This window comes from Chrysochloris asiatica, unplaced genomic scaffold (genome assembly GCF_000296735.1).
Source record: "Chrysochloris asiatica unplaced genomic scaffold, ChrAsi1.0 scaffold00052, whole genome shotgun sequence".
Lineage (NCBI taxonomy): Eukaryota > Metazoa > Chordata > Mammalia > Afrosoricida > Chrysochloridae > Chrysochloris > Chrysochloris asiatica.
This window is the reverse complement of record NW_006408570.1, coordinates 4,597,794-4,609,858: the sequence shown is the minus strand read 5'-3', so window position 1 is coordinate 4,609,858 and position 12,065 is coordinate 4,597,794. Positions and strand designations below refer to the sequence as shown.

At 39.4% G+C, this 12,065-nt stretch overlaps 1 protein-coding gene across 1 annotated transcript in view; it reads right to left on the bottom strand.

Annotated features, from left to right (window-relative positions):
- LOC102815331 (chromosome unknown open reading frame, human C2orf42) overlaps positions 1-12,065 on the bottom strand; it is a 39,710-nt gene that overhangs the window by 9,296 nt on the left and 18,349 nt on the right. Inside the window, exons 6-7 of the mRNA XM_006862922.1 lie at positions 10,715-10,815; positions 8,587-8,749 (exon numbers count right to left, since the gene is read on the bottom strand). Of these exons, the coding sequence (XP_006862984.1) occupies positions 8,587-8,749; positions 10,715-10,815 (264 nt within the window). The remainder of the gene's footprint in view (positions 1-8,586; positions 8,750-10,714; positions 10,816-12,065) is intronic.

The window sequence follows — 12,065 nt, the reverse complement described above, 5'->3', positions numbered from 1 at the left end:
GCAGAGCAGAGTCAGGTAGGACAGGCTCTGTGGGGGAGGGGCTGAAAACCCAGAGAAGTAGCTCTCACAGAAGAGCACCAGAGCTCTGGATCTAGGATAAGGTTCAGGGTATCAGTTTCCTGCAACCACCAGTGGAAAAATCATGGTATAAAGGAAAATATTGTGATTTAGGAATTGCTCAAGACATGGGACTCCCTCTGCAGCCGTCCAGCCCAGGTGGAGGTCAGAGGGTAGGGCTATAGCCAGACTTGCACAGGGAACCACAGGCACAGGGAACCGGGGCTAAAAGTGGTACAGTGACATTTGCAAAAGGAGGTGTCAGGGGATTCTACACATTTTTATATCCTCTTCTCTGCCCAGCCCAGACGCCTTTAAGCAGGTGGGTGCGCACCCCCAAAAAAGTCAACCATTGAGACCACAGCTTTCCCACAGCACAGAGAGAAAGAGCCCCATTGATCCAAGGGCAAATTCTTTGGCTGCTGCTTTTGACTTCTGCCTGTGTGTCCCAGCCCTAAAGTTAACTTGTGTGAGACCCTTTACTCCTGCCTATCCAGCAAGAAAAAAAGGCAGGTTTGGCCTGATAGACAAACCATATGAACAATCTGTAAAACCCCAACATACAAAGACACAACTATTTCAAGAAGTACACTGTACACACGCAGATACCTAACTGACCTTCAGAGACAAAAACGTTACGACAATCTTTCTCCCATTAACTTCTAAATACCTATCTGCATACTTCTACGGTGGTGACTAGAGGAGGAGCCTGAGCGAGCAGATACCCCCAACCCACTACTGGAGGCGTCTATGGTGCACACACACTGCCTGTGTAGCAAGGTGACTAGCCAGTCAGCCACAGTTTTATTTTTGTTTCAAAGTGGTGGTTTTTGTCTCTGCTTTTATATTGCTTCCGCTTTTGGTCCTTTTGATCACACATTTTTTCTGGAGGTGGGAGGTTTTTCTCACTACGTTACCCAAGAAGAGTCAGCAATTTTGGCCATATAGCCAAGCTATAAGCATATCCCATGATATCCCACCACTGAGATAAGAGCCAATAACAGCTGCTAAACATTACATGCAAAAAGGAAAGCCTATCTCCATATCCACCAGGAAACACACAGTAAGCTTAATAACACAGCAACAAACGTCCATTTAAGCATTAAAAACCCACATAACTACTAGAAATGACCAACAAAAGATATCAAAACATGTCCAGAAACAGAAAAGAGTAATTGAGACAAATGAGCTGGAGACAGACAAAAGCTTTCCAGAAGAGGAAGAGCCGGTTTTGGATTTGCCTGAGAAGGAATTCAGAAGACTGATATGGAAACAAATTCAAATGCTCTGAAAAGGGGTGAAGGAAAACAAGGAATAAGTCAGGAAAGTACTACAAGAGTAATCAAAGAAGATTGATACAGCATTGGAAACAATTCAAAACCTGCAAAAAGAGATCCAGATGATCAATAATAAAATATCAGAAATGGACAATACACTGAAAGGGGAAAGGAGCAGAATTGAAGAGATGGAAGCCAGAACCAGTGAGCTGGAAGACAAATCTCTCAACACTGCTATGATAGAAGCACAAACACAAAAAAGGATAAAAAAATCTGAAGAGTCTAAGATTCATGCTGGATAACATGAAGAGGAACAACTTAAGAATTACTGGCATTCCGGAACAGGAAGAATCAGAGAAGTCCACAGAGGAGATACTTGAAGAGTTTCTGGAAGAAAATTTCCCTAACATCTTGAAAGATGAGAATATAAACATTCAAGAAGCCAAACATACCCCAGGAAGGATAGACCCCAAAAGAAAATCACCAAGACATGTAATAATCAAGCTCTCCAAAATCAAAGACAAGGAGAGAATCCTAAAAGCAGCCAGGAAAAAACAGAAATGTTACTTACAAAGCCAAGCAAATCAGATTAACCTCTGACTGTTCAGCAGAAACCATGCAGGCAAGAAGGCAATGGGGAGACATATACAAAATCCTAAAAGAAAAAATCTGCCAACCAAGAATCGTCTATCCAGCAAAACTGTCAATCAAATATAATGGTGCAATCAAAACATTCCATGATAAACAGAAGCTAAGAGATTTTGTCAAAGCCAAAAAAAAATCAGAAACAATAATAGCAGTCTGAATGATTACTACAAGAACAAGTAAGCTGTTCGCCTGGGAGTCATCAAGATAAGTGGTCGGGTCCTCTCTGAGCAAACTCCTTCCAAGACTGGGACTTATGGGGAATACACGAGCAGGCATGTGGTCTGGCTGGTGACCACACTGGTCACCAATAAGGGGAAGAGGAAGAAAAAACAGCAGTGAAGTTGGGATCTGAGTCTGACCACATTCAATAAACTCCTGTGAACCTGGGTGGAGACCTGGATGGCCAGCAGTACGGCAAGACCCAGGGACTCCTGGGCCCAGAGGCAGTGACATGGCCACAGAGGACTACAGCGGAGAGTGAAGTGTCCAGCTGATATGAAGTGAGGGGAGATACACAAGAACACCCATACTTGCAGATATTACCCATATGACCTGGCTTCAATGGATAGATGATCAGAACTAGACTAGAAGAAGGAAGGAAGAAAAAAAAAAAAAGAGTATCCCACTACAATTTGATGAATTTTACCTATACTTATGCATGTAGTAGCTCAAAAAAGGGAACAAATCTTTACAGCAAGGATCAATCCCAACCCCTCAATACACAGGGTTGACAGGGATGGGTAACTTGGACACTGGCTACTCAAGTTGGGGGTGAGGGGGCTATGAAGGCAAGAAGTGACTGGCTTACAAGCTTTCAAGAGGGACAGGGGGCAGTTCCAGACGGGGCGGGAGAAAGTAGAATCGCCACTGAATGATTTCCAATCTGTTGAGACTGGGCTGGCGAAAGGAAATGGGGATAAGACTCTTGTGGTACAATAACAAACAATTATCATCAGAAATGTGAAGGTTGGAAATGTAGAGGTAGATGTTTTTTGACAAAAGGAGGGGAGTGATTGATTTTGCATCCCAGGAGCAGAGGTCCCTGGGACCATCAAGTGAGAAGAGTGGAGAGTGTGACATTACCCAGAGAGGCAGTGACACCAGGGATGGAGACAGAAAGGATGACGTAGACAGATGGAGTGGCTGGGGACAGTGGACTCAGGGCAGGAGAGGTTGTGTGCTGACAGCTGTGGGGATGAGCCTGTGGGGTGTACCCTTTGATTATTTGATGGTGCATGGAGGGGATTGTAATCATTGCAATGAAACAAAATACGATAGGATGAATGTAAAAGTGATGTTCTCCCATGTAAACCCACATAGTTCACAAGAAAAACAAAAAAACAAAAAACTATCTGGCTGACCAATAGGAAGACATCCATATTGTGTCCATTCCAAAGACAGGTATCCAATGGAATGTGGAAATCATCAATGATTTTGATATCCCATGCATGTAAAGTTTTACTAAAGGTAATATAGAAACGGCTGCAAGCATACATTGATAGAGAACTTCCAGAGGTTCAAGCTTGATTCAGAGGAGGCCATGGAATGAGGGATATCACTACTGATATCCGTTGGATCTTGCTGAAAGTAGAGAATACCAGAAAGATGTGCTTTATTGACTATGCAAAGTCTTTTGATTGTGTGGCTCATGACAAGCTATGGACAACATTGTGAAGTATAAGTATTCCAGAACACTTAATTGTGCTCATGAGGAATCTGTACATGGACCAAGAGGCAGTTGTTCGAACAGAACATGGGAACACTGAATGGTTTAAAATTGAGAAAGGTGTGTGACAGGGTTGTATTCTTTCACCATACTTATTCAACCTGTATACTGAGCAAATAATCCAAGAAGCTGGGTTATATGAAGAAAAACATGGCATCAGGATTGGAGGAAGACTCATTAACAACCTGCAATATGCAGATGATACAACTTTGCTTGCTTAAAGTGAAGCAGACTTAAAATACTGATGAGTCTTTAGTATGGATTGCATCTCAATGTAAAGAAAACAAAAATCCTCACCACTGGACCAATAAACAACATTCTTATCAACGGAGAAAAGATTGAAGTTGTCAAGGACTTCATTCTTCTTGGATCAACTATCAACACTCATGGAAGCAGCAGTCAAGAAATCAAACGACGTATTACCTGAGGCAAATCTTCTGCATAAGACCTTTTTAAAGCGTTGGAGAGCAAAGATGTTAGCTTGAGGACTAAGGTGCTCCTGACCCAAACCATGGTATTTTCAATAACCTTATATGCATGAGAAAGCTGGACAGTGAATAAGGAAGACCGTAGAAGAATTGATGCTTTTGAGTTATGGTGTTGGAGGAGAATATTGAAAGTGCCATGGGCTGCCAAAAGAACCAACAGATCTGTGTTGGAAGAAGTGCAGCCAGAGTGCTCCTTGGAGGCCAAGATGGCCAAACTTTGTCTCTCACACTTCAGACATATTGTCAGGTGGGATCAGTCGCTGTAGAAAGGTATCATGTTTGGTAAGGTGGAAGGTCACAGAAAAAGCTGAAGACCCCCAGTGAGATGGATTGTCAAAGTGGTACTATCAATGGGCTCAAGTGTGGCAACAATTGTGAGGTTCACCCAGGACTGGGCAGTGTTTTGTTCTGTTGTACACAGGGTCACTATGAGTCGGTACCGACTCAATGGCACCTAACAACAATGATAATTAAAAAATGTACCTTATAACCAGAGCAGTTTTCATATGGTAAAGTTTCTTTTCCCACCAGAAAAGTTATTACTAAATCAAAGGAGCATCTTAAAGTCAAAGATCTTAGAATCAAAGAAATATAACGATGTGAGTGAGCATTTCTTAAACTTATTTGACCATGGAATGCCCTTTTCACACAATATTTATTATTGTCTCTTCTTCAAGACAGAGTGAAAAATGCCAGCTTCAGGGAATTTTTCTTGGAGCCTGAAAAGATACACACACATGGCTGCTAGTTTTACTATTGTTCATTTCATTCCTGGAAAATCTGTTTAACTAGAAAACTTAGTGATATATAAATACTTGCTTTTTGTTGTTGTTGTTAGGTGTCACTGAGTTGATTCCTACTCATAGCAACCCTGTATAGGGCTTCCAAGGAGTGGCTGATGGGTTTGAACCACCAATATTGTGTGGTAAGCAGTTCAGTACTTATCCTACAGTGCCATAACAGGACTCCATAAATACTTGATGATCGTGGTTGTGGGGTGCCATCAAGTCAGTTCCAACTTTTAGGGACCCTGTAGTATAAGATTTCTGAGGCTGTAAATCTTTACGGGAGCAGAAAGCCTTATCTTTCTCCCATGGAGAAATAACTAACTCGTGAATACTAACTGCTGACCAACGCATAACCCATTACACTGCCAGGCTCCTTTAAATACTTGAAGAAACAAAATGATCAGTGTTTTACAGGTGACATAATTTACTTCTCAGAAAGGAGGGAACAATTGATTTGCTATTATCACTACAAGGAGTTCATTAAGGGGCCAGATTGATAATATACCCAAATCAAGAGCATTTCATACATTGACAGTAGTTAAGTTAGAAACATGATAAACATCTTATTTACAACAGCAGCAAAAAAAATAATATCTTGGAATATATTCATTAAAAATGTGCAGGACCCTAGATGAAGAAGTTAGAAAACTCTAGGGAGGCAATTGAAAGACTTAAGTAGAGGAGAGAGACACTGTCACATTCCTGGATAGGAAAGTAAATATTCTAAGTCCCCTCACGTAAATCTGTAAATTTAGCAAACATCCAACCAATCACAACAGGTTGTAGGCATTTTTATAGAATTTAACAAATCATTATACAGTCTCAAATTCTTCTGGAAGAAACATGCACAAGGTAGAGAAATAAAGGGGACCTGCTAGATGTAGCACAAAGTTAAAGTAATTAACATAATGTTGGCATTCTTTCATTCATACATTCATTCAAAAAGCCTTTACTGAGTACCTCATGTGTACCAGGCATTATGTTCTCTAAGAGTCCAGCGATGAACCAGAATAACAGAGTGTACTGTCTTGGAGGAGTGTTGAGTCTACGCAGAGCAAATGCAGGCTCTGAAGTCCAAAACTGCCTGAGCCTGAAGCCCAGCTCCACCACTTACTAACCATAGGACCCTTAGTAGGAAACTTTCCCCATCTTGACCTCAGTTTCCTCATCTGTAAATGGGGATTACAGAATCTATCTCTCAATAGGCTATTTGTTGGGTATTAAATGAATTGGTACTTTCAAAGCTTTTAAAACAGGACTGGCAAAGAGAAGGTGCTTGTTAAGTGTCACTTTTTAAAATTGTAACTGTTATTATTAAATTATTACACAAATACCTCAATTAAACATGGATGAAGAAAAAGCAATCAAATAATATTAATATATGTAAAAGTTCACTAATATTGAGGGAAATGTAAACTGAAAGAGTGAGATGAAGCATTTTTTGCCTATCAAATCAGCAAAGATTAAAAAAGATAATTCTTTCATACACAGCTGACAGGAGTAAATTATAAAAATTATTAGAATCTTTCTGGAGAGCAGTGGCAAAAAACAATCAAAAGCCTTAGAAATGTACACAGCCTTGGACCCTGTAATTTCACTTTTAGGAATGTAGCCCAAAGACTATCCTAAATAACCAGAAGAACTAAATGGTACCCGGTTGCCACTACCAACTGCTCTGAAAGTGATCACCATTAGTAGGTCCTGGATAGAGTGGGAGAAAATGTGAAACAAAACTCTAAATTATCAAAATAGACTGAGCTTACTGGTCAGAAAGAGACTGGAGGAACTCAAGATATGACTCTGGACTACCCTTCAGGTCTGGAACAGAGCTGACCTTTGTGACCCAATTTTCAGCCAAGCAGTAGATCAGTAGTATATAGGCAGTAGAGAGACACAAAGGGGAACAACTCACCATGGAATGGTCAATCATTCAAGATCAAAAGGCAACATTTACCTAAGGACAAAGTTGAGAAGGGATGGGAGATGGAAATAGAAACCACCGAGAAGTGGGATAAATGCCGTTGCCTGGAGGAGATTACAGTCATTGAGATGAAACAAAGTGTACGATTTATTGAATGTAAAACTCATGATCTCGTCTGTAAACCTTCACTCAATTCACAATAAAATATTTTTAAAAAGAATATCCTAAATAGGAAAACATCCTAAATAAACAGAAAATAATCCAGGATACAAAAGGTTTATCTAAAAGGATACTAATGACAGCATTGTTTATAACAGCAAAAAACTGGAAACAACCTAACGAGAGGACTGACTAGATTGTGTTACATATATATAAACGGATTTTATGCAGCTGTTAAAAAATAATATGGAAAGTTGTTCATGCTATGTTACTATGTGAAAAAGCAGTTGGGGTATGAGACATGTTTTAGAAACTCTTTTCCTGCATAGGAAAGAGTCTGGGGGTGATCTCAAGGCTAACTGACACCACATAGCTCACAGACCATGTTAAACATCCTGCTTCGGTGAGTAGTGACTGAGGTCTCAAAAGCTTGTGAATGGCCGTCTGAGGTGCAGTCACTATTCAGAGCAAAAAAGAGTGAAGAAAATCAAAGACCTATGGAAACAATTAATCCAAAGGCCAAATGAACCACACAGATCGCAACCTCCACCACCCTGATATCCAGAAGAACTACGTGGTGTCCAGCTATCTCTGCTGACCACTCTGAAGACCTCACACTAGAAGGTTCTAGATAAAGTAGGAGAAAATGTGGAACAAAACTCAAAATAATAAAAAAGACCAGTCTCACTGGAAATGAAGTCACTTCCACAACCAAACAATAGACAGGCCTATAAGGTAAACAAAGGAACTGTGGTAGCATAGTAGTTATGAGTCAGGCTGTTAACCTCAAGGTCAGCAGTTCAAAACTACCAGCCATTCCGTGGGAGAAAGATGAGGGAGAAAGATTCACAGCCTCGGAAACCCTAAGCAGGGTCAGTTGGGACTGACTCCATAGCACATAACCACCACCACCACCATAAGGTACACAATAATACCAGGGAGGTATAGATTCTTTACAAAATCAATCATACAAAATCTAAAGGATAGCATTTGCCAGAGAGAAGGCAGGAAGGGATAGCAAAGAAGGACAAATGGAAACAGGAAACACAGGGAGGAAGTGGAATATGTGCTGTTAACGTTGTGGGGATTGCTAACAATGTCATGAAACAAACTGTATGAATTGTTGCAGGGAAAAGTATTCCCTCTGTAAACTTTCACCAAATCACAATAAAAAGTTACAAGAGAGAGAAAAGAGTCAGGAAGGTTATACACCAAAATCTTAATAGGGATACTGTCTAGGAGGAGTGGGATTATAGAAGGCATTGATTTTCTCCTTTATGCGCTCTTTGATTTCTATATAATGACTATGTACAATATCTATAATTTTACTTTTAATGGCTGGTTCAAATTAAACAAAATACCTTATACCCCAGAATTTCCTGACTGCTTACTCACATAGGTTTTACAAGACAAATGAATGTGTCTTCTTTGTGTGGGTCAAGAGCCAAAGCGTAGGGCAGTGTAATGTGCACAGCTGACTTGCAAAGGAAGATGTACTACTTAAAACACCAATTAAACTTACCAACTTTGAGAAAAGTTTTTAGTTCCAAGGGCCGTAGCACTGGTTGTTTTTCTATCCGGCCATAGGTTTCTGCTATGCTCTCTACTTCCACTTTGGGGCATTTAAATAGCTCATAAGTCCCATCTCGGTTCTGGATAAAGCTCCGGGTGATTTCCAAGGGCATCTGGACCACAGAGACAGTATCAAGAATGGTGGAAGAAGAAAGTCATTCAAAGTAGATGAATTCTTAGATGACAATAGATCTTTTATTTACTTTTTCTTTTTTTGTTTGGTATACTCAAATTCATTTACAATTTCTCGTGTATTTTTAAGTCTATCCTGTCAACAATGAAGTTTTCCTTGTCACATGACTCATGGCTTTCTTTTTGTCTTTATAACCTTAGTGAGAACTTTAGACAAGCCATATACCAACAAAACTTCTAACATCTTCATGGTGATATAAAGGTCACTGGCACAAACTTGCTCTAAAATCAGTGTTATTCCCTCTCTTACTGGCAGCTGGAACAGACTTAATAGCAGTGGCCTTGGTGCTATTTCGTCAGCAGCATTCTTCCCCAAAAAACTCGGACAGTGTCCACAGCTTACCTCATATCCCATGTATATACACTGTCGTTGGTGCTGAGTCAGACAGGATTTGAATGGAAATTCTGTGTTCACAACTGAATAGCAGGGTGACCCTGAGCAAGTTAAGTAACGTCTCAAGAATGTTTCCTTCTTACTGTAAAGTGCAGCTAACGGCAGCCAAGCATGCTTGTGAAATTCAGTGAGCTGAGTTATAGACAAAATAAACTCAGTGACCATTAGCTCTCTCCGCTTACTTGACCGTGTTTGCCTGAGTTGCTTTAGTATCTCCTGGAATGTTGCCTGTCCCAGGCACATCCTACATTTTAAGAAATTCCTCAGTGTGCTAACACAAGCCTAGTCTAGAGTTCACATGTCATTATTTTTGGTCTATTTATCACTGAGAAGTCTTTACAACCAAAGAAGATACTTTTTCTGAATATGACAATGTCTTTCAACTAAGCTAATTTTAATATGCAATGTGTTGAACCACATGATTCTGAATTTTTTGCAATAGTAGGGGCTTCAAAAAGTTATGGAAAAATAGAATTAAAAGATAGTGGAATTTTGTTTTTTGAAGCCCCCTAAAAAATCCTTCTCAAATTTTCAGTATCTCCTTGAAAACAAATCCTCAGAAACATCTAAGATTTTCCTTGGGGAAGAGAACATAAACTAATTAAGTGTTGCTTCTCTAATGAGAACAAAATTACAGATCATGGAGGAGGGTTTTACTGATTTCACAAATAGTAGATCATCTAAAATTATTTATATACTTTCTAGCTTCTGGCCAAACCACACCTAAGACTCATAATAGTGACTGTTTCAGTGTGTGCTCTTGAGTCAGTTCTGACTCATAGCAACTCTGTATAGAGTTTCCAAGGAGTAGCTGGTAGGTTTGAACAACAAACCTTGAGGTTTGCAGTCCAGTGCTTATCCTACAGTGCGACAACACGGTGATTAGGGGATACCTATTTATTTACAAGAAAAATCCCCTCTGTTTTCTGATCCCAAAGACATAGGAAACAGAGAGACTTCAATTCTATTACATGGAAAAAACTTTTGAACCTTAAGCCAACACTGTCATGTGAAGTCATCTTTATACTAAGGAACAGTTTAGCTCAATAAAGAAAGAATGTCCTGGACATTTTGCCCTTCTGAAGAATTACCTATGTGACATTAAAATGACAACAGTGACTCTAAAGCACAGATGATACCTTTCAGGGGCAAAGAGTCTCTGTTAATGGTTATGAAGCAGTGAGAATGATGATACAATGGGAAGAATGTTAAATACCAATGAACTGTGCATGTACAAAACTATTGAGCAGATGTATGTCTTGTTGTGTATATTTTCACCAAAAAAAGAAAAAAAAAAAACATAAGTAAAATTTGAGCCATGAGGAATACTCATTAAAATCAGAACTATACAGCCATGGCTATTTCTGAATCCCTTAGCATGAAAAACAGGAACTCCATCTTCTGAAACTCAAGGCACTGGTACAAACAGACTTCCCAGACTTCCTTCTCTTCCCCTCCCTACCCTCCCACAACTGTGGAAATAAATTCTTACCTCTGGGGTATCTAAGATTTGTTTAACTTGTAGAATGTTAGTGATATGCCAGGTATACTTTGAAAAGGTTCCTAGTGGCAAGGCATCTTTCCGAACAAAAGCTGCAATGTAAAAAAGATGCAAAATTACAGTAGCAAAAAGTAAGAGCCTCTTTCACTGTATTTGCTCCTTAATTTCTAGAGAGTTCAATTAAGCTGGTTTCATCTTTATAGACTCTCAGCATTTTAAAAAAGAATTTCTAGGTGTGACTGAAATGTGACAAATATAATAATGTAGTTTTTTCAATATAAAGTCCTTGTCTGTGCCTCTTTAAAATACTTGTTTTTGTTACCTTAGAGACTAGTTTTGGTAAAGTCACATGCAGTTATAAAGCAATCAGCCTCCTGTGCTGCCTCACTTTCTTGAAAGATTTCAATTTTTATTAAATCAATTCCTGGAGCCTTATTCTTTGCCAATTCCTTCAATGCACTTTGGACTTCTTCAGTATCACTGGCTCTTGAGCATATACTACCTCTTGAAATGGTGGAACATCAACCATTTCCTTTTGGTACAGTGACTGTGAATTTCCTCCATCTTCTTTTGATGCTTTCTGCATCATTCAATAATTTGCCCAGAGAATCCTTCAATAACGAAAGTCAAGGCTTGAATTTTTCCTTCAGTTCCCCCAGCTTGAGAAATGCTGAGCGTGTTCTTCCTTTTTGGCTTTCTGATTCCAGATCTTTGCGCACTTTGTTGTAATATGTGGCTTTGTCTTCTCAAGCTGATCTTTGAAATTTTCTCTTCAGCTCTTGGACCTCATTTCTTCCATTTGCTTTAGCATCTCTACACTGGAGAGCAAGTTTCAGTGTCTCATCTGACATCTTTGACTTTTTCCTTCTTTCTTGTCTTCTTAATGACTTTTTGCATTCTGCCTGTATAATGTTCTTGATGTCATCCCATAATTCTTCTGGTCTTCGGTCTTTAGTGTTTAATGTATTAAATCTGTTCTTCAGATGATCTCTAAATTCAGATGGGATATATTCAAGGTCATATTTTGGCTCTCATGGACTTATTTTCATTTTCTTTAGCTTCAGTTTGTATTTGCATATGAGTAATTGATGGTCTGTTCCACAATCTGTCCCTAGCCTTATTTTGACTGATGATATATGGAGCTTTGATTGGAGGAAGACTCATTAACAACCTGCGGTATGCAGATGATACAACCTTGTTTGCTGAAAGTAAAGAAGACTTACAATATTTACTGATGAAGATCAAAAAGCACAGCCTTCGGTATGGATTGTGTCTCAATGTCAAGAAAATGAAAATCCTCACCACTGGACCAATAAACAACATTCTTATCAACAGAGAAAAA